The sequence below is a fragment of the Talpa europaea genome (assembly GCF_964194135.1).
Source record: "Talpa europaea genome assembly, chromosome: 5".
Classification (NCBI taxonomy): domain Eukaryota; kingdom Metazoa; phylum Chordata; class Mammalia; order Eulipotyphla; family Talpidae; genus Talpa; species Talpa europaea.
In genome coordinates this window covers 62307829-62331171 of record NC_140071.1, presented here as the reverse complement: position 1 = coordinate 62331171, position 23343 = coordinate 62307829, and the positions used below count along the sequence as shown (strand labels likewise).

Sequence of the window (23343 nt, the reverse complement as noted above, 5' to 3'; positions counted from 1 at the left end):
TATATAAGGTACTTCAAGTTTCTCTATAACTACTAACTTGAATGTGAGGTTGAGCCCTGAGACATTTTTGCCCCCCAGAAGCAGATACATGTATTTGTACATGTATGTGTGCAAAGTCTGGCAGTACAATCATATTTGTCAAAAGGCTCATAAAGCTTCTGGAACTTCAGTTTCTTGTTGTGCCCTTCTGCCCTATGATAGTGCATCCTATGGCCCCTAGGAAATTTAACAAAATGGCAGAGAGAATTAGCTAACATGATCAGGAAAATCTTTGGTTAATGTTTAATACATCTATGATCAAAAAAATCTTTGGTTAATGTTTAATGCGTATAAATTTAGTACTTCTCCAGGGAAGCTTTTCTGAAATTACTTAAGACACTGTAAACCTATAAGCCCAATTTATGGTATAAACAAATGGCAAACTCCAGATATTTGTTTAAATATTCCGAGCAAGTGTCCTTCACAGTTTCATTTCTATCTACTGAGCACTTACAATATGTCAGACATTGTTCCATATAATTGCCACATCAAGCCTATGAGGAGGCACTATTATGATCACCATTTTACAGATGTCTCTGAGTTCTCCTTTTCTTCCCTCTACATTAAGGGAGACATGATTTCTCTTCTTTTCTCTACTGGAGTGACTTTTGGAAGGGATTAGTTCACAGATCTAGTTAGTTCAGATTCAGACTTTCTAAATCTCAGTGTCCAAGAGGAATATAAGTGTGATCCTCTTCTTAATTACTTTTTTGTCTTTTTCATTATCGATAAGCAGGTAAATATCTTGTTTTACATTTAAGCAAGAAAGCATAAAAAAATAGATGTTAGGATTAAAAAACTGAGGCCTTAAGATGTAACTTGGTGGTTCAGAACTTGCATCTTGGAAGAAGGGTTTCTTTCGACTTGAAGGTGACTATAACCAGAGGAATTACTTAGCATCCCTACTTGTAATTTAGTGGTTTGCCTGAGAGAATGACTGTATCAGCTCATATCTAGTTTCTTTTACAAGGCAAAGCTAGGATTGGGCTCCATTAAAGTGAAAGAAGAACCATGGTGAAGCAGGTGACAGACTAAGAGAGTCAGCATACATAAAAAGCATGAGAGAGGTAACAAACTTGCTTAGATGCATACACTGCACTTTAGAAATATTTGATTTCCATACCCTTCCTGTGACTAAAAATACTTTTGGAACCGGCTGGAGTATGTTTATATTTTAAAATATGCTCTACATTTTAAATGCATTTAAAATTTCCTAGATTAGAAAAAATAACAGCATAGTAGTCTCAGAAGTCTTTGTAAGTGGCATAAAAAGTCTAAAAAAATTTACCACTTAAGAGTCTAAGAATTCCACTCAAAACACAAAGCAATCCAAACTCTGTCACTTTTACTCTTTGTCCTAAATTCTTGCATTAAAAAACCCTAGTAATTTGTAGTATCCCTGAGGCAGAAGGAAAGAAAAAGCTCTCAGATTAGCCAGGACCTGAGGCTTCTGAGGGCAGAGGGTGCCTACTAATATATTCTTTTGTCACATAAGATGCCATATGTATTCCATCTACAACAAAATAATCTCAAACAAGATCTTCTCATGTTTCTATAGATATTTGGGCATTGAGAAATTGATATATAAGAAGGTTTTTTTTTTTTTTTCTTTTTTAAAACCGTATGTTTAGAAAGGGAGGCAGGTCTTAGAAAGGAGCTTCCTGTGTGAGCTCAGCCATACAAGTGTGTCTCTCTCTCCCTGGACAGAAGAGGGTTACCCGGAGGCCATTTGGAATTGGAATAACTGGCACAGGAAAAGACATACATTCTTAATACAGTATTTCAGCAATTATTACCGGTTTATCACAGGCAGAAACTGAAGGCTGAGGATTTTAGATGGCATACTAGTAAGTAACATCGTAGAGGACATGAAAAGTGCATAGAGCACTAATGTTACTTTAAAAAAAAATGAAGCCTCCCTGGTGGTGCAGCAGGTTGAGCGCAGCACCATGAAACTGTCCCTAGCCTCTACAGCGTGGGTTCAATTCCCGGCCCGCCAGGTAGACTCCCACATGGCGCGGCAGACCTCTCCTGTCTCGCCTGCTGCTCTCCTCGGCAGTGCTTTCGGTCTGTCTGCCTGTTCTGCTCTCTGCTCTGTCTCTGGTGAGTCCTGTCAGTCGCCCATGCCTCTGGCCTGTACCCCAGCTCTTGTGCGTATAAATAAATAAATCTTTTAAAAAAATGCCAACGTGCTTGCCTTGTAATATGTTGCTCTCCATGAGGTCTAACATACTAACTGCAGTAGTGAGTTTCTCATTTTCATTTAAAAAAAAATTCCTTTATTGTAATATTTTTATTTATTTATTTATTTATTTATTTATTTATTTATTTAGTGTAGAAGAACTGGGGCATAGGTCAAAGGTGCGTGGGGTGGTGGTTGAGAGGATTCACCAGAGACAAGAGTGGGGATCAGAAATGGCAGATCTAGTGAAATACACTGCTGAGGGGAGCAGTGGACAAGACAGGAGAGGTCTGCTGCTCCATGTGGGTCAGCTCCCTGGCTGGGGATCAAACTCAGGACTTCATAGTGATAGGGCTGAGACTTAACCCGTAGGTCACCAGGGAGGCCCCAAGTGAGTTTCTTATTTTCTTAGAATTCACCTTATCATCTTTTATTGTGTGCATGGGGAAGGGGAGAGGGTTATGTTTTTGGTGGAATATTACCATTTTTGTTGTGTATTTGATAATTTGTATCACTTTCCTAAGTCTCTTATGACTGACACTCCCTGAACAAAACCCTGGTTCTGAAACTCTGTTGTTACTGATCAGTAGTGTGACCCTTCTCAGCTGGGATGAGATGTCATCATGGTTATGCAGACTTGGAAATTTACAATTAACATGTAATCACAGGGTTGTTAAATGTAAGATATGTTTCCCCCTCCCTTTTGTCAGGGGTTAAGCTTCTTCCAGATTTTTATAAAAGACAAACTCTTGAAGAGCCTTTATTTAATAAGAAAACAATCTTTAAAAAAATACAGGACTTGGGCCTCCCTGGTGGCGCAAGGAGTTAATAAGTGCAGCACTGTGACTGCATCCTCTGCAGAGGAGTTTGATCCCTGGCTGGCCAGCGAGCTAGTCACATGGCACAGCAGACCTCTCCTGTCTCACCCACTGCTCCCCTCAGCAGTGTATTTCAGTCAATCTGCCTGTTCTGCTCTCCGCTCTGTCTCTGGTGAATCCTCTCAACCCCCACACCTCTGGTCTATCCCCCAGTTCTTGTATGCATAAATAAATAAATCTTAAAAAAAACCCTTAAATTTATTAAATTAATAAACAAACAAACAAATAAATAAATAAACAGGACTTAACGTGAGTCATTCAGGTTCAAGGAGGAATAGAATGCTTCATTTGAGTTCAGGTATTCTGAACTATTAAAAAGGGACTGTTGGGCCTCCCTGGTGGCACAGCGAGTTGAGTGCAGCGCTGTGAAGCTGCCTGCAGCCTTTGCAGCTCAGGTTCGATTCCCGGCTGGCCACGGGGATTCCCACATGGCGCGGCAGACCTCTTCTGTTGTGCCCGCTGCTCCTCCCCTCAGCAGTGTATTTCAGTCCATCTGCCGGTTCTGCTCCCTGCTCTGTCTCTGGTGAATCCTCTCACCCTCCTGTGCCTCTGGCCTGTACCCCAGTTCTTGAATAAAAATGAATCTTTAAAAAAAAAATAAAATAAAATGGGATTGTCACAGGGCATTTTAATAAAAGTGACTGTTTTGCTGGGTTCTGCCGCAAAGCTGTGGCACCGTCCCACGGAATGGACTCAGTGGTGTGCACCAGGAGGGGTGACCTATGGGAGGGAAGTGGCCAACAGGAGAGCATCGTTCATCCTTCATCTGCCAACAAGATGAGGTCAGTGTGGCTGGGCTGTTCTCAACATGCCAATCAGTATGATCTACAATTTTTGGTGGGCTCCATTTAAGCAAAATTGGTTTGAGGCTACTTTGAAATTTCAGTGGATTCAGATTAAACTACACCCATCCCAATGTGTAGTCCTTGGAAATATTTATGTGACTGAATCGGTGACAGTCATGTTTGCTCCGCAGTATAATACTAGTGGGTAGGAAAACAGGCTTTGGTTAAAACCTGGCTCGACCACATACTATCTTAGTAGGAATACTGATTTTCAATTTCCTCATCTGTAAAATGGGGATAATAACAATTATCACATGACTGGTGTAAAGATTAAACTTAGTTTTTGTATAGGCCATTGTTTGTGCTCCATATGTGGTATCCATTATAAATAAAAAAAAAAAATATTTCCCAACATCTTTATTCCAGGGAAAATGGAAGTTTCCAACAATTCTATATATAAAAATGTTAGGAAAATTGGGGATCAAAAACTTCTTCAATATATGAGTGTGGTATGAATGTCACTCAGCAGTGTCACATGGATAGAACTTCTAAAAATGCCAAACAATTGCTATTTATTTATTTTATAATGTTATCTTACCCCTTTCAACCTTGAGCCGGCTATATTTTCTTATCTGCCTACATAAAATCCCTAAACTCCCTCTTGGTTCTTGCTTCTTTTCATCTCTTTTGCACCTGCTTTCATGAGAAAGGAAGACAAGTAAGCCTAGGGTTAAGTCTGAATATCTAGGAATATCATTTGTAAAGCAACTAATAAAGGAATCATTTGGCTACGTAAACATTAGAACACTTCTAGTGAGGTCTTAACTATACATGACCATGTAAAACCCTATAGATAGAAGATATACAAATATAAACTGACACTAGGAAAGGGAGAAAAGAATTTGACTGGGATTCTAAAAGAGCCCAGTGGTTCCTTACCAGTAGCTAAATTCCGTTTCACCATTCCTGATAATATATCCCATTGATAAGCTTATTTGTATATATGTATATGTATGCAAGTACACACACACACACACACACACACACTCCTTATTGGCTGTGAGCATCTTGAAGTCAGGCAGTTTCATTTCTCTAAAAGCTGCGGCAATGCCTTAAACACAGATGGCCCCATGTGAATGTTGGTGCCAGTGGTACTAAGATAGTTTAGGGAAAAGTTACTATTATCAGGCCCTTATGATATTAACTCAGTCATTTAGACTAAAGTTCATTACAAAAAGGCTTTTCCCAATACACGGGATGGTGTTTTTCTGCTTGCCTGAGGTTAACGTATTTCCAAAAGTGATTGACTTGCTTTTTTTCCTCTATAGCCATGGATTTCTTATTTCCTCAGCCTCTTTCCATCACTTGAAATCAGTGACTCTAAGCTCATTACTAGTACTCCATTTATCAGGAAAAGTAGTGCAACATGCAAGTTTAAAGGCTCTGTATGTAGCAGAAGTTATGGATAATTTACCAGATTATTTTATACTTTTAGCCTGACTAATTTTTTTTTAAGTGCAGTTAAGAGCCATTTAGGAATTCAACACAGTAGCTTTGGGCTTCTTAAGGAAGAGGAATGGGACCAACCTTTATTTTCTTGGACCTCAATGCCAGCTTTTTTAACTGATCGATGCTCCATTCCTGTGAGAGAGCAAAGCAAAAAGAGATAAAGTCAGAATCCCCTAAAAAAAAACCAACTGAAATTTTAGCTTTGATACTAATTTTACTCAGCAGAAAATAGCTGCTTAATTCATCAAATACATTAGCATATTATAAAATATTTGAATACAAACCATGCTTCAGATGCCAGGTCCGTGAATCCTAGATAAAATCTCCTAGGGAGAGCTGAAATAATGTCTTACTCGAGTAGCCTCTGAATGCGGTCTTACTGTTCCAAAGGTTCTGTTTTCCAGATGTATTATTTGGTTGCATTCTGGACTACACAGAGGGTTTTCTATTATGAAACTAAATGTTATATTGCAGTGCATTTCAAACAGGAATGTATCAAAACCACCTGACAAGCCTTTTCAAAATACATATATTATCACCCCTTTACTTTCTATAGATCTCGAGTAGGGTCTGGCCATATGCATTATATACTCTCTAAGTGACTTGGATATGTACCTCTGTTGAATGACAATCACTAAGGTGGTATAAAGAGCCTGATACTAGAATCTTAATGAGTTAACTATCATATTTCTACCTGTAATGTGAAAATATTTGCTAGATTTCTGAAGTATTTTCCATCTTGAAAGGTATGTACTGATTTTTTATTCTGAAAAGCCTCAATTTAGTTATGCAATTGGAAACTGTACATCTCTCTTAGTTTTCTTGTCTGCCCACAAATCTGGTTCCCCTTTGAAGAGGCTGGGGCTTGGGGGAACCTCACTTGCAAGGGAAATGTAAAGGTACTGCTAGGATGAAATAGACAATAGGACACTCTGCGTAAACCCTCACTGTATCCTTATTACCAAATAGTAAAAGTTACTCAAAGGACAATTCTGAAAATTACAAATTACCAAATTTACTTGGACTCCAAAGCCTATAGGGTATCTGTCTGAAGATTTTGTACTCCTAATTTTACTTTTCTTTGTCACAGCTTGTATGGTATTTTGTTGAGTATATCTACCACACAAACTTTTTATCCAGTCATTTGTCAGTGGGTATTTGGGTTGTTTCCATGCCTTTGTTATTATAATGTTTCTATGAACATAGGGGTGTATGTAGCTTTTCAAATTAATGTTTTCTCAATAAATATTTAGGGATGGTATTGCAGAATCATCTGGTATTTTAACTTTTAGTTTTTAAAGGAATTTCTATATTGTTTCCCACACTTTTCCAACAACAGTGTATGAGAGTTCCTTTTCCTCTGTATCCTTGACAACACAAGTTGTTTCCATTCATTTTGATAATATGCCATCCTCACAGGTATAAGGTGATAGCTTATTTTGGTTTTGATTTACAATTCCTTAATAAATGAAATTCAGCATTTTTTCATCTGTCTGTTGGCCATGTATATGTCATTTCTTTGGAGAGATATCTATTTAAATCTACTGCCTGTTTTTTGTTGTTGAGTTGTGTGAGTTCTTTGGGATAGTAATCATTTGTCAGGTGTATATTTGCAAATATCTTCTCTCATTCAGTAGGTGGCCTTTTTGTTTTTGTAGTGGTTTCTTTCACCATACAAAGTTTTCAGTTTAATGTACTCCCATTTTTTTCCCTTTGCCTTTGGAGTTGTGTGCTGTCAACTTTTTTCCTATGTATTTTATGGCTTCAGATCTTATATCCAAGTATTTAATCCATTTTGAATTAATTTTCATACATGTTGTTTTAAAAAGATATAGTGTCATTTTTTTTTTTCTTTTGCTTGTGGTTGTCCAGGTTTCCTGTTGAAGAGTATTTTCATTCTTTTTTATGGCTGAGTAGTATTCTATTGTGTATGTATGTATTGTATACACACACAAACATATACACATGTATACACACACGACATCTTCTTTATCTACACATATATTGATAGATGAATCTTGCTATATTTTATAAGCATCCTATTCAATTACACCTTGATTTCCCATGACTATTACTAAAAATAGAAATGAATAAAATGGACATTTTTCCCTATATTTTTAAGCATTTGGTATTCTTCTATTTAAAAAACTTTGATCTTTTTTAGTGTGACCTCAGAGGCTAGCTGAGTATATTTTTGTTAGCATTAGAAATTATTTCCAATATGTAATTAGAAAATCCTCAAATTAGTTGGCTGAATCCTGACAGAAACTCTTCTGTTTCCAGGCATACTGTTAATTTACTTGAAACACATACCAATTAAGTATTTTGAACAAGCTGAACCTTCTAAAGGCAAAAGGCAGAGAAATTCCTGTTTGGAATAATATGTGTTTGACACAGATGCTCGATTCCTAGGTGCTCAGTAGCTACTGAGAGTTGAAGAGCCATATGGTTGCAGGAACCAGTCAGCCCTGCTGTTTGTCAAACCATCTACTTCCTCTGGAACTGAGTTGGAATTAATTTTGGCTTACTATGTAACAGACATTACTTTAGCCATGAAGAATTTCCTGTGGAAACAGAGGGCTTATTGCCATAAAAAAAGATGTTTTCCTTTACTTTTTAAAAGTTTACTTACTAACTGAAATAAGTACCAAATAGGTCTTTGAACAACTAGTAATTATAACTTGATTTCCCATGACTACTAATAAAAACAGAAATAAAGAAAATGAACATTATTCCTACATTTTAATCAGCAAAACAGGAAAACTGTGGATAATAATATGGTAAAAATCATACTTTCGGTTGATGTGAACTTCCACACGGTATTGGTGTGAGCATCTCCTACGTACACAGTCCCGTCCTCAGATGCAGTGACGTCATGAGGCATGTCGAAGTGCTGCCGAAACAAGAAGCACATCTTAGGGTGGTGAGTCTGTGCTTGAGTTCTCCACAAGAAGGCAGAGAAGCAATGCACTGCACATAACAAAGCCATGGGCACAATCTTCACACCAAAAGACAATAATTCCCATGAAAGTAACTGCAGGTCAAGAATAATCACTCATTCATCCACTCGTCCCTAACCCTGCCAGGCAAAATCCAAGTCTTTTAGTAAGTGAACACTCACAAGTAGGAAGTGTTTTTCTACTTCATGTTGCGTTAGTTACCCATTTATTTATATATATTTTTGTCTTCATATTTTCCTACCTTTATTCACTATTAAATTTGCCCATTTTAATCAATAAAATTAAAAAGAACAGGTATTAATTTTTTGTTATTATTCCCATCAAACTACGTATGCTAACTTAAAAGCTATTTGCACATTACTGATAAGAAGAGTCATTTCAAAGATTCAAGGCATTTTGATTATTGCTGAAATGCATACTTGCAGATAAGGAGCAGCAGGGAGTTTTAGCCTCTGAAGCCCAGTGTTTGCAATATTTTCAGTCAGCAAAGGAAAGAAATTAAGTGTTACCTCCAAGTATTTCAGCTTTGTACCTGCTCAGATACTCGGAGTTAATACATCTTTCTTCATGACATATTTCCATTCCAAATCATTACCATCTCTGTCATAAGGACACAGGAGACAGGGGAGAACTTTATGTGACTTTCTCAGAGTCACTAAGCCAGCTCCTGGAAAACAGCCTTAAAAGTGCTATTGCCATTTCCATCTGCCTACTGAAGCCTCCAAAAGTGTCACATATCTAACAGCTGACTGGATGTGGATGATTTTTTTCACCTTTGGGGTCAGCAGTTCTCAGAAGCATGATCAAGGATTATGAAGGGCAGCATTAGCCCTATGAGAGCTTATCAGCTAGTCTCTGCCCACTTTGGTTTGCTGAGTCAAAAGGACACTAATTAGGCAAACTACTGTCTTAGTTCACTGCTGGAGGGGCAGAACACATCCTTCTGCGATACCGCTGCTCTTTAAAATCAGCGACAATTTGTTACATTGAAAAGAAACGTGAGACAGCCTGCCAAAAAGGCTCCTTCCTTCATGTTATCAAATGAGCTGTGACAAATGTGCAGGAGAGGGACAGAGATCCAGAAATCAAAACACTGTCTTCTTGAAACCTTGCAAGCTTGTCATTAAATGTTCATCTTTATTTTAGGTTCACTAATGAGTGGCAACAGACTTGCAAATTGCCAGCAGTTCCTGTTCTGTACCAAAATATGTTCTTAGCAACTGCTTTACAAAACATATGGTTGTAGAGGGCTTCATATTTTCTGGTACTATATTATAATGGGTAGGAGAATAAAGTATATCAAGTATTCATTGAATAATTGGCTTTAAATAAATTACAGTATGTTTCCAATTCAGGTTATAATTACAATAAATTTCTGTGGTTCTCAGATTGATCCAGGGAACTCAGGGTTCTATTGGAATACTTTGGGCTAGTGGAGGGGTGGAGGGAGAGGCTTAGTGATTGGGTGGGGGGGGGTTTGGAACCTCTATTTCTACTGCAGTCAGAGGCACTCAACTGTAATATTTTTAATAAACTGTTCTCTGTGTTCTTGTAGGCAGAAAATTATGTTGTATGCTTTAGGTATTCAGATTTGAATGGATTTAAAGGTTTTCTAATCTAGGCTTTGTAAACTCTTCTCTGAGGTTTTTCCCCCTACCCTTAGAAGCAAAATAATATTGGTGAAAGAATGATAGTATCCTCCTGGGGGCATCAGGTGATACAGCCCAGGGAATTTCAAATCTTCTATTTTGTCTTAAAACTTCATAAGGGGGGCCTCCCTGGTGGCGCAAGGGTTAAGACACAACCTATGAAGCAATCTGCAGCCACTGCAGCATGAGTTTGATTCCCGGCCAGCCAGGGAGCAACCCACATGGCGCAGCAGACCTGTCCTGACTCGCCCGCTGCTCCCCTCAGCAGTGTACTTCGGTCAATCTGCCTGTTTCATTCCCTACTCTGTCTCTAGTGAATCTTCTCACCGCCCCCCTCTCCACACCTCTGGTCTGTACCCCAGCTCTTGTATGCATAAATCAATAAATCTTTAATTTTAATCTCCATTATTTCCTCCTTCCTTTCTTCCCATTATTTCCTCCCCCCTTCCTTCCCTCTCTAATTTGTGTTGCTATAGGTGGGGGTCATTCCTGATTCTTTTTCCACATGAGCTAATTAGCAGAAGAGAGAAGACAAAAAAAGCAGCAGCCTGAAGAGTGAGTGTGAAGACATGATAAGAACCATAACTTTCCCTGTGATTATGGGGAGAAGAATTTAAAGAGCAATTATGTGTCTTTTGCCCTCATAGCTTTCTGACACCATTTGAATGAACTATTTTCTTTATTGTCCCACTGTCTCATCTTCCTGAATAAAGATGGAGATCATATATGTAGACAATTGAAATACATAAGGAGATAAGCAGTGGATAGGCACAGAGGCACAGAGGCTCAGATGCTTTAGATATAAACTTGACGTGTGGCATGAACCTCCTCTTCTGTAGGAGTCAATACAACATATTATTTCCTTCACCAAACTTAATCTGTGTGATGATAATCTAATTAAATGAAAATTCTGAGAGATTCATAAACGGACTTCAGTTTACTGAGTCAACACAGATCCCATTTCTATGTTTTGGCATAATAACAAGTCTTGCTTATTGAAAGAAAAAGCAAATTTCACCTTGGCATTAGACCTCTTTTCAAGTTTGTTGTATTGACTCACACGTTATAACTTGTTCACTGCAAGTGCCCAGTGAACACTGATGTTTACACACAGCGCATTCTGAAATTTTAATTCAGGGCTACTCACATTTTTATGAGAGCAGTGCTCATTTAAAATCTATTTCTAAAAAAAATAAAATCTACTTCTTCCTTAGCACTTAGTTTTGATTTCTAGATGCACATTTGAATTAAAAGTTAATACCCTGGTGAGGGGCGGAGCAACATGGCGGCGAGGAGACGCTGCGAGTAAGATCTCCCATTAAAAAAAGTTAATAGGGAGGAAAAGCGGCAGGTCCCAGTGAGAACTGGGACACGGAAGATAAACGGACGACTCCAGCAAACTGCCCGAAGAAGAAAGTTGCCATAAAAGAGGACGAGAAGGGAGGGAAGCTCAGAACCCTGCTCCCCTCCCCCGCCCACAGAGGCGGCACTCTCCGACCGGCAGAGACCAGGGAAACAACAAACCAAAACGCCCAACAAGAAAAACGGATGCAGCAAGCGGGACTGTGAGTGGAAAGGAACTATTTCAGCCACCACACCCCGTGAACGGGAGCTGAGGCGAACCCTGCAGGATCCGCCGCGGAGGTGAGCTCCACGCGCCATTAAAAAGAGAGCCCCGCCCCCCAGGAGGAGACCAGCACCAGCACACAGCCCCGGCCGCCCGGTAAGCTTGCGCGAAAGCGGCGCTCGGATTGCAGCTGCCCAGGCCCCTGCGCCTGCGACCTAGGCTTGCGGGGAGACGGCGGAGGCCCTCCCTGAGTGAGCAGGAACAAGGTGCCCAGGCAGGGGAGCGGGATTCAAAAGGCGCCATTCCCGCGCCACTGATCTGGGCTACAGCCCGCGTCCTGGAACTGAGGGCTTTGGAACTGAGACCCGGGCGAGGCCCTCCCTGAGTGAGCAGGAACAAGGCGCCCAGGCAGGGGAGCGGGATTCAAAAGGCGCCATTCCCGCGCCACTGATCTGGGCTACAGCCCGCGTCCTGGAACTGAGGGCTTTGGAACTGAGACCCGGGCGAGGCCCTCCCTGAGTGAGCAGGAACAAGGCGCCCAGGCAGGGGAGCGGGATTCAAAAGGCGCCATTCCCGCGCCACTGATCTGGACTACAGCCCGCGTCCTGGAACTGAGGGCTTTGGAACTGAGACCTGGGCGAGGCCCTCCCTGAGTGAGCAGGAACAAGGCGCCCAGGCAGGGGAGCGGGATTCAAAAGGCGCCATTCCCGCGCCACTGATCTGGACTACAGCCCGCGTCCTGGAACTGAGGGCTTTGGAACTGAGACCTGGGCGAGGCCCTCCCTGAGTGAGCAGGAACAAGGCGCCCAGGCAGGGGAGCGGGATTCAAAAGGCGCCATTCCCGCGCCACTGATCTGGGCTACAGCCCGCGTCCTGGAACTGAGGGCTTTGGAACTGAGACCCGGGGCACGAAATTAGGGGCGTGGGTTCCCCACGACGGTGGGGCACAAGGCAGACACAGCACCCCAAAGCTGTTGAGGTGTACCCTACCATCCCCGCTCTGCTCCCTGTCCCACGGGGTGGAAAATCAGCTCCCCAAGGGCTCTAGGAGAGATCTCTGGTGCCACCTAGCGACTTGACCCCAGCACAGGCTACTGAAGGAGCTAGTGGCCAGCTGGGGAGTTAGCCCACACCGGGCCCCTTCTGAACAAGTAGTCTGAGCCCACAGGGAGAGCGAGCACCCACAGCCGGGGCAGACCAGGCGCGCAGAAGAGTGTGCCTGAGACCAGAAGCGCAGGGAGTGTGTCCCACATCACCATTTTAGAACAGGGACATTTCTTCAGTAAAGACTACCTGCAGAAGGCTTCCTCAGGAGCCAGAGGTGAGCGGGGGAAGTTCGCCCACGCCAGACCCCCTCTGGCCTGCAGTCCAAGCCCAGAGGGAAGCAGGAACCCACCGCCGGGGCAGACCAGGTGCACAGGGGAGTGTGTCCCCACATCGGCATTTTAGAACAGGGACCTTTCTCCAGTAAAGGCTGCTTGAAACTGACAGATGACTCCTGGAAGAACCAGAGGGGAACAGAGAAGCCCACCCAAGATGCCGGCAAGTCCCAACAACACAGTGTCCCAACGCATACGGCAAATTAGAAAACAGACAGTAGGGAGGAGAAGAACCACACGCAACCTAGCAACTCTCCAGAGAAAAAGCACACCACAAAAAGAAAGCCAGCCCCCAGATTGCAACGACAATAACTTGGAAGAATTTCTGAGCCTTCCAGAAAGAGAATTTAAAATTGCCGTGATTAAAAAACTGACAGAAGTCATAAAGGAAAACAATGATAAGGGAAAAATAATCAACGATCAGAAGAATGCAATTGAGTCCCTAGAGAGGGAAAACAATGGTCAGAAGAAAGAAATTGAGTCCCTAAAGAGGGAAGTAAAAGAAATGCAGGAGATCAAAGAATTAATGGAAGAACTAAAGAATTCTGGGAAAAGCAATGAAAGCAGAATAGATGAAATGGAAGAACGAATAAGTAATCTTGAAGACACAGAAACAAAAAGAACCAAAACAGAAAAGGAAAGAGAAGTACGAAGGAAAAAGAACGAAGAAAGACTTCGGGAACTATCTGACTCCATGAGGAAAGGAAATATAAGAGTTATAGGAATACCAGAAGGAGAGGAGAGAGATGTAGGAACAGAGAAAATATTCAAAGAGATAATTGAAGAGAACTTCCCAAATGTGAAGAAGGAGCTGAAAATTGATATACAAGAAGCAAGAAGAACACCAAACTTCCACGACGAAAGGAAAAATACAGCAAGACACATAATAGTAAAGCTCCCAAGAATCCAGGACAAGGAAAAAATAATGAAGCTGGCAAGAGGGAAGAAACAGATAACATTCAAAGGAAAACCAATCAGGCTGACATCAGACTTCTCCGAAGAAACACTACGGGCAAGGAGAGAGTGGAGGGACATAGTCAACAGACTCCAAGAAAACAGATGCCAACCAAGAATACTCTATCCCACAAAGCTCTCCTTCCTCTTTGAAGAAAGAATATGGACCTTCCCAGACAAACAGAAACTCCGGAATTTCATTGCAACTAAACCCCCACTCCAAAAAATACTACAAGGAGTCCTAAAGCCAGAACCTCAGAGCGACGAATAACAATGAAAGAAGGCCAAAAAAAAAAAAAAGTTATTAAAAGAATAAATAAATAAAATCAAAGGAAAGACAAACACAATGGCAAATACAGATGTTAACATATCAATATTAACTCTAAATGTAAATGGACTAAACTCTTCAATAAAAAGACACAGAGTTGCAGCCTGGATTAAGAAACAAAACCCAACCTTTTGCTGTCTCCAGGAAACACATTTAGCTACAAAAGATAAAAATAGGCTCAAAGTTAAAGGATGGAAAACAATCCTACAAGCAAATGGACCAAAAAAGAAAGCAGGAACAGCTATACTTATATCAGATAAAACAGATTTCAAACTCAAAAAGATAAAAAGAGACCCCAATGGTCACTACATTATGATCAAGGGGACAATACTTCAAGAAGAAATAACACTCATTAACATATACTCACCAAACGAAGGAGCACCAAAATATATCAGACAACTGTTGTCCTCTCTGAAAACAGACATCAGAGAAAACACATATGTAGTGGGAGACTTCAACACACCACTATCAACAATGGATAGATCAACAAGACAAAAAATAAGTAAAGAAACCAAAGCTCTAAATAAAGACCTAGAGCAATTGGGCTTAACAGACATCTATAGAACACTAAACCCCAAAAAAATGGAGTACACATTTTTCTCAAGCGCACACGGATCATTCTCCAGGATCGATCACATACTGGGGCACAAGACAAACATCAACAGATACACCAAGATTGAAATCATATCAACCATCTTTTCTGACCATGAAGGCATCAAACTAGAAATAAACCATAAAAAGAAGGCAAGGAACTTTCCTACCTCATGGAGATTAAAAACCACACTACTGGAAGACCATTGGACTAATGAGGAGATCAAAGAAGAAATTAAAAAATTTTTTGAATTGAACGACAAGGAGGACACCAATATCCTAAATGTATGGGATGCAGCAAAAGCAGTAATAAGAGGAAAATATATAGCAATAGAAGCTCACATCAAGAAACAAGAAAGAACGCAAAGAAACAACCTAATCTCGAAGCTCAAAGATCTAGAAAAAGAACAACAAAAAAACCCCAAAACCAGTAGAAGAAAAGAAATAATAAAAACCAAAGCAGAAATAAATGAAATTGAAACTAAAAAAACAATCCAAAAGATCAATGAAACCAAGAGCTGGTTCTTTGAAAAAATCAATAAAATAGACAAACCCCTAGCCAGGCTCACAAAGGAAAAAAGGGAGAAAGCACAAATAAACAGGATCATCAATGAAAGAGGAGAAATCACAACGGACACAGCAGAAATCAAAAGAATAATCAGTAACTACTATGAACAGTTATATGGAAACAAGTTTAACAATCTAGAGGAGATGGACAAATTCCTACAACTCTACAATCACCCAAAGCTAGATAAAGAAGAAATAGAACACCTAAACAGACCAATTACAATTAGCGAAATTGAAATGGTAATCAAAAACCTCCCCAAAAACAAAAGCCCAGGACCTGATGGATTTACAAATGAATTCTACCAAACATTCAGAGACGAATTAGTGCCTATCCTTCACAAACTCTTCCAAAAAATTGAGAAGGAAGGGACAATACCAAACACGTTCTATGAAGCCAACATTACACTAATACCAAAACCGAACAAGGACAACACAAAAAAGGAAAACTACAGGCCAATCTCCCTAATGAACACTGATGCAAAAATCCTCAATAAAATTTTAGCTATCAGAATCCAACAATGTATCCATAAGATAATTCACCACGACCAAGTTGGATTCATTCCAGGGGCACAAGGATGGTTTAACATCCGAAAATCAATCAACGTTATCCAACACATCAACAAAAAGAAATATAAAAACCATATGATAATATCAATAGATGCTGAGAAAGCTTTCGACAAAGTGCAACACCCATTCATGATAAAAGCCCTTGAAATTCTTGGGATACAAGGAACATACCTCAACATCATAAAGGCCATCTATGACAAGCCAACAGCCAGTATTATTCTCAATGGTGAAAAGCTGAAAGCAATTCCATTAAGATCTGGAACAAGACAAGGATGTCCACTCTCACCATTGCTTTTCAATATAATACTGGAAGTCCTAGCCAGTGCAATAAGACAAGAGAAAGACATCCAAGGAATCCAAATAGGAAAAGAAGAAGTCAAACTATCACTATTTGCAGACGATATGATATTATACATAGAGAACCCCAAAAACTCCACAGAAAAGCTAATTCAACTCATCAATCAGTTCAGTAAAGTGGCAGGATACAAAATCAACACGCAAAAGTCAGTAGCCTTCCTATACACAAACAATAAATCTGAAGAAGAAGAAATCAAAAAGACCATCCCTTTTGTTATTGAAACAAAAAAAATCAAATATTTGGGAATAAATCTAACAAAAGAGGTAAAGGACCTATACAAAGAAAACTATAAAACACTGTTAAAAGAAATAGAAGAAGACACAAAGAAATGGAGAGACATCCCCTGCTCATGGATTGGAAGAATAAACATTATTAAAATGGCCATCCTTCCAAAAGCAATATACAGATTCAATGCTATTCCAATCAAAATTTCAATGTCATTCTTCAAAGAAATAGAACAATTATTGATGAAATTCATATGGAATCACAAAAAACCCCGAATAGCCAAAGCTCTCCTGAAAAAAAAAGAAGGGAATGGAGGCATCAGACTCCCAGACTTCAAACTATACTACAAAGCCATAATCATCAAAACCGCATGGTATTGGAACAAGAACAGACATACAGACCAATGGAATCGAATAGAAAATCCAGAAATAAACCCACAGGTTTATGGTCAACTAATCTTTGACAAAGGAGCAAAGACTATGCATTGGAGCAAAGAAAGTTTGTTCAATAAATGGTGCTGGGAAAACTGGGTCGCTACATGCAAAAGAATGAAGCTTGACCACCACCTCACACCATACACAAAAATCAACTCAAAATGGATTAAAGAACTAGACATAAGACCTGAAACCATAAAATATATAGAAGGAAATATAGGCGAAACACTACGTGATTTGCACATCAAAGACATCTTTACAGACACATCACCCAAAGCTGTGATAGTGAAGGCAAAGATAAACAGCTGGGACTATATCAAATTAAAGAGCTTTTGCACAGCAAAAGAGACAATAACAAAAACAAAGAGAAACCCCACCAACTGGGAGAACATTTTTGCACCCAACACTAATGATAAAGGACTGATCACAAAAATCTGCAAAGAGCTGATGAGTCTCAACAACAACAAAGAAAATAATCCAGTCAAAAAATGGGCAGAAGAGCTTAAAAGAAACTTCTCTGAAGAGGAAATGCAAATGGCCAACAGGCATATGAAAAAATGTTCAACATCACTTGTCATCAGGGAAATGCAAATCAAAACTACCATGAGATACCATCTTACACCAGTGAGAATGGCACATATTAAAAAAACTAGCAACAACAAATGTTGGCGAGGGTGTGGAGAAAAAGGAACTCTTCTGCACTGTTGGTGGGAGTGCAAACTGGTCCAACCACTGTGGAAAGCTGTGTGGAGATTTCTGGACCTACTAAACATAGAGCTTCCATATGACCCAGCAATTCCACTCCTAGGTATTTACCCAAAGGACACAGAAACATCAATTCCAAAGAACACCTGCACCCCTATGTTTATAGCAGCACTGTTTACAATAGCTAAGCTTTGGAAACAACCCAAATGCCCAAAAATAGATGACTGGATCAAGAAGATGTGGTACATATATACCATGGAATATTACTCAGCATTCAAAAAAGATAAACACATGCAATTTGCAGCAACATGGATGGCGCTGGAAGGGATCATGCTCAGCGAAATAAGCCAAAAAGAAAAAGAAAAATACCGGATGGTCTCACTCATAGCAGGAATCTAGAAAACTTAAATAAGGGACCAGGAAAATGAATAACTATAAGAAAGTGAAAATCAAAATCAACAAAAAACTATGAACCAGAGACACTTTTAGGGGGGCGGGGGCGGGAGGGGAGGGATTGGGGTCAGAATGGGGGGCTGCAATTGTATGGGGAATATAACAATAAAATTTATAAAAAAAAAAAAAAAAAAAAAAAAGTTAATACCCTGGTGGATATGATACATTATCACTAAAGAACAATCAAGGCAAATACTGTTCTAATATAAAATGAAGACCTTCTCACTTTATTAATAGATAGGAAGAAGTTAATTCAAAGGGAAAAATCAATAGATAATCAATAAGGATCTGAAGCCCCATTGAAGTAAATTACATATGATCAATATAATGAATTTCTTTCTGAAAAAAATTCTGTAATGAATTTTCTTTCTGAGCTACTGTGATTTTTCAGGTGAAATATTTTCAGGTGAAATGCTTCTGTGAACAGTCCAATGCTGACACTGAGCAGAAACTTAATAAATATCTCTTGCATGAATTCTGATAAATCCCTGGCTCTCTAATAGCTAATAATTAGTATTCTAATGGAAATTTTAAAAAAATATTTAGGCTTTTTTTTTTTTTAAAGATTTATTTATACAAGCACTGGGTACAGTCAGAAGCGCGGGAGGGTGAGAGAATTCACCAGAGCCAGAGCAGGGAACAGAACAGGCAGACTGATGAAGTAAACTGCTGAGGGGAGCAGCGGGCCAGGCAGGAGAGGTCTGCACACCGTGTGGGACCCTCACCGGTAGCCGGGGATCAAACCCGCACTGCAGAGGCTGTGGGCAGCTTCACAGCCCAGCGCTCAACCACTGCGCCACCAGGGGAGGCCTTAATTAGGCATTTTGAACTTATTTTTTAATATAGCAAATGTTATCTTAAAGAATAGTATAAGAGTTATGAGTGCAGAGATAGGCCTTATCCAGCAGCTTATTATATTAGTATATTATTATTATACCATATTAATCCAAGTCAATAAACTTAATATGTTTCAGAAATCTCTTATTTGCAACATTTTAACTAGTTGAACTTTCTAAAATGGATGAACCCCAAATACATTCAGGCAAAATGTGAACATAATGGACACCCTGGCAATCATAATGCAGAGAAAGTAAATCAAGGCAACAGAGGGATATGGGTGCACTGAATACAGCCACTGTATTTGGAAAAAGCACTGTTAGACTAAACAGTTGTAAACCATTTATGAAGCCCAAACCAGCCTGTAGTCTCTTATCAAAATAAGTCTTAGGACATGAATAAATTCCGCGAAGGGCTATTTTTAAGTCTTGTTGCTGAGCGTAGTCATAGCATCAAACAAGCAAACAAGATTTCTGCAGGATCTCAGAGAACTGCAAATGTCTAGTTTCACATACTGTGGTGGCTTGTCTACTTGGACGAGCCTATGAAAAAAATTTTTTCTTTCTTTTGGTATGCTAACTACAGTGAATTTAAACTTGTCAGCATATACAAAGCCGAGTAAGAATTTTAGAACTGCATAAATATTAATTTGCATCTGAAAAATTTGATCCAGTAATAGAACACTCCCATCAACCTAGCTGAGAAATTTCATGTATCATGGTAGTTTTTTAAAATAGTATGCAAATGCATATTGGATGCCAAGATTTGTATTTCAATTTTTCTCATGAAAACTGAATCCTACGCAATAAATGTGCATACCTTGCGCACTGGCTTGAAGACATCTATAATTTCCCCATTGGAAAAGTTCATCACAAATCCTTGTACAGGCTGTTGATCCCCAAAGTAAGGCTTCCCATTCACCGCAAAGAGCAAACCTGGACAACATATTCAGTTAACCTTTCTTTAAGATATGGATGTATCCAAATACAATACATGTGTATTACACAAACAATATAGAGAAGGCAATTTGGTAACAAAAATAGAAAATAAAATACTTAGAAGATATTTATTCCTGAGCAATAAAATCAGGGCAAACAGGTTAGGGGATTAACCTCCTTGTTCCATTTAAGAAGTCAGTAGAAACCACAGATATATAGAAATTGGATAGAGATAGGTTTAGATGACATAAGTATAGGTTTAGGTGTAAGTACAGATTATATAAGTATATGTGTAGATATAGAGAGATATAGCTATAGCTATACCACAAGTACCCTAAGTAGGTATTGAGAAGTTTATTTAAACCAATCATTTAAGGGTATCAATGCTTTTAAAAATGTTAATATCTGCTATAGTTATAAGGAAAAGCAAAATTGGAAAAAGTAAACTTATAGTACTATGAAGTTACTGTGAAATCACAGTATAAACAGAAGACTGATCTGATATTAACAAATTTAAGTTTGAAAATGTGAGATGCATATTTAAGATCATCAGACATTTTTCCTAATTAAAATATTAGAATATATTTTTGTAGCAATTTCTTTAATTTTATATGAATACTCTTTGTAATAAAATTATATTCTTAATATATAGTGTTTACCAAAAAAAAAAAAATAGAACCGATTTTTGTTTAAACACTTTAGATGATTAAATATCATGTTTTCAAAGAATTAATGCACAATAAAATCTACACAGCACTAAACCAGTGTTGGAAGATATTTTTATCATTCTTTAAGGACTTCAGCATAGGGTTCATAGTAATATCGTAGTAAGGGAAAAAAACTATCAACATCAATTACCATTGTGCAGTATTGCAGAGAGAATTCCAGTTACAATATACTTTGTTTTTTGTTTAGATTCTGTTTTTAACTAGATTTCCTTTCATCTCTGAATGTTTTTTTCCTCCTCATATTTATTTTTGTTTGCTATAACTTGATCACTCTCTTTATTAAGTAAGTGGTCTTGCCAAATTTATCCTTTAAGTAGGTGGTAAAAACAACACAAGAATTTATCTTTCATTGACATTAGTGAGAGTCTTGAATTACTTTATTACCTATTCCTTGGGTAAGGCAAACTTACTTCTTACCCAGTCACCTAAGTCCCTTTATTTCATGTCCTAAATAAATTATAGGCTTCTTGGGAAAATAATAGCCCATGCAACTTTAATAAAATATATTATAAATATATTACAAAAATCATATATACATTTAAATTATCTTCAGTTGTTCATCACTCATATTTTTAAAATCCTAGGCTAAGCTATATTGTAAAATAGATTTAAAAGTTTACATTATATTTCTTATTTTAAGGAACTCTATTTTGAAAATGAGGGGAAAAATCCAGACTGTATGGGTCATTCCTCCTGGCATTTAGATATAAGCCTCTCTCACTTCACATATTTACTTTTTAAAAAACTTTCCCATCACTTTAAAAAAAAAATGTGATACAGAAGTATTTGGATTTGAATTTACAAGATAGACACCATCTGTTGATGACATGTGAGGCCATAATATTAATCACTTAATAACTAGAACAGATGATCATAATTCAGGAAAAGTAAAAATCAATGTTGGGAACAACTTTTTAACCCATTACAAACAGCTGTTAAATCATCTGAGTTCTTCATTATTTCCATGTAAGCAACAGTGGGTCTTGGTTTTAAAATGATTTAAAATGTACTAACAATTTTAAATGATTTGAAAATCTGAGAAATAAGGCACATAAAATCTCTCAATAAGAAAAAAGATGTAAAAAGACAAATATTTCTTAAGGATATATATGAGAAAACAAAAATAAATTAAGATGAAATACCTGATGCATATGAAATTGCAAATACATTTCTTCCAAATGATGTATGCTTAATCTCTCGCGTGAATTCTTTGGTGTCAGTATTAAAACACTGGATCCGACCATTTTCCCTGTCTGCCACACATAGTAGGTCCAAATGAGGCACGAGGGCTAAGCTGTGAGGAACGTGAAACTGGCCTGGCTCAGGACTGCTCCCGGAAGACGCTGCAAAGCAAGGAACCACTTTAGCTCTACAGCTTGCAAAATCCTCCAAAGTCAGACTCTAAACCTTTCTAATTTTCCAAATTGATGATAGTAAATCCTTACATATAAGGAACTAGGGAGAAGGGAGAAGATAAGGTAAAGTTGCTGATAAGTTTATTCCATAATAGTTCCTACCCACAGACACATCACAGATTTTCTACCTCCCTACTTGAACAAAAGTATTTGGTAGAAGCATTCTCTTCCTCTTCTTTGAGGAGTGAGTGCAGGAGTGTGCATGCATGTGAACAAGTCAGCTGGATGCAGAGGCCTAGTGTACATTGTCACATTAGTATCCTCAAGACATTAGTATCCTCAAGAATGTGAAAGGTGGTTCCTGGTAATATTGTTTAAGAATTACAACTAGAGATTCAGAATCTTACTGAGTACCTTCTCCCCACTGTGTAATGAACATTCCACTTGGTGAAAACTGCACAATCCTACTGTTGCAGTAACCATCTGCCACATAGATGGCTCCGGTGTCTGGGTCCACAGCCACATCCGTGGGTTGACAGAAGTGATACTGGTCACTGCCTGGCTGCATGCTCCTTCCCAGGATTAACAGAGGGCCTTCTTGGCTGTTTGGATCCAGCTTGAATACCTTTTTAGAAAAGAAGCAAAAGCCTTACCCATTTGGCATTGTTATTGCTGACATATTTACATGATTAAACTCCCTGAGACTCATTTAAAAGAAGACAGTTTTTAGATCGGGTTGGTTGGGACTTTAGAAATCACTTGCTATGATTCTTTGCTATTGTTAGGGGGAAAAGGATGTCCTAAGCTAATTTCATACAGGCTTTGTGGACTCCACCGCCACTCCAGACCAAAGCCATCAGGACATTGGGAGAGACAAATCCCATCACCACCAAAGGGAAGGTTGCTGGAACCTCAGGGTGGAGTTAAGCAGCCAGGTTTGGTATAAAACCAGACACGTGGGCCTTGGGGGGCTCTCTTTTGGCTCTCGGCCAGCTCTTGGCTCTCGGCCAGCTCGCAGAGTGCCATTGGGTTTTCTGGTCAGCGGATTGGGTAGGACGCATTTAACAATTTATTTCCCTATTTTCTCCCTGAGTTGTACATTTCCTCATTTCCCTTTCCCTTGTAAATAAACCTTTTATTAACCTTTTGTGTGTGCCTGTAATGGAGTATTAATAAGTCCCTTTTAAGTGCACGGGTGAGGACCCACAGCCAGGCAACCTGTTTTATACTGGGGCTGCTCCGTAACACTTTGAAAACTGAGACCTATAGAAATTAAGTGATTTTCTCAGGTTCATCCAGTTCATTAGTGGTGAATGGAGACTACTATGTGGATGTTATGTTTCCCTCTCTCTCGA

At 39.1% G+C, this 23343-nt stretch overlaps 1 protein-coding gene across 9 annotated transcripts in view; it reads right to left on the bottom strand.

Annotated features, from left to right (window-relative positions):
- The window catches only part of PAM (peptidylglycine alpha-amidating monooxygenase), a gene marked incomplete at its 3' end in the record, with an annotated part of 185585 nt that overhangs the window by 5064 nt on the left and 157178 nt on the right, over positions 1 to 23343 (bottom strand). For all 9 annotated transcript variants that reach the window (XM_084234220.1, XM_084234221.1, XM_084234222.1 and 6 more), the window contains 5 exons: positions 22403 to 22613; positions 21776 to 21976; positions 19787 to 19902; positions 8187 to 8286; positions 5472 to 5525 (listed from right to left, as the gene is read on the bottom strand). In XM_084234220.1, the coding sequence (XP_084090346.1) occupies positions 5472 to 5525; positions 8187 to 8286; positions 19787 to 19902; positions 21776 to 21976; positions 22403 to 22613 (682 nt within the window). The remainder of the gene's footprint in view (positions 1 to 5471; positions 5526 to 8186; positions 8287 to 19786; positions 19903 to 21775; positions 21977 to 22402; positions 22614 to 23343) is intronic.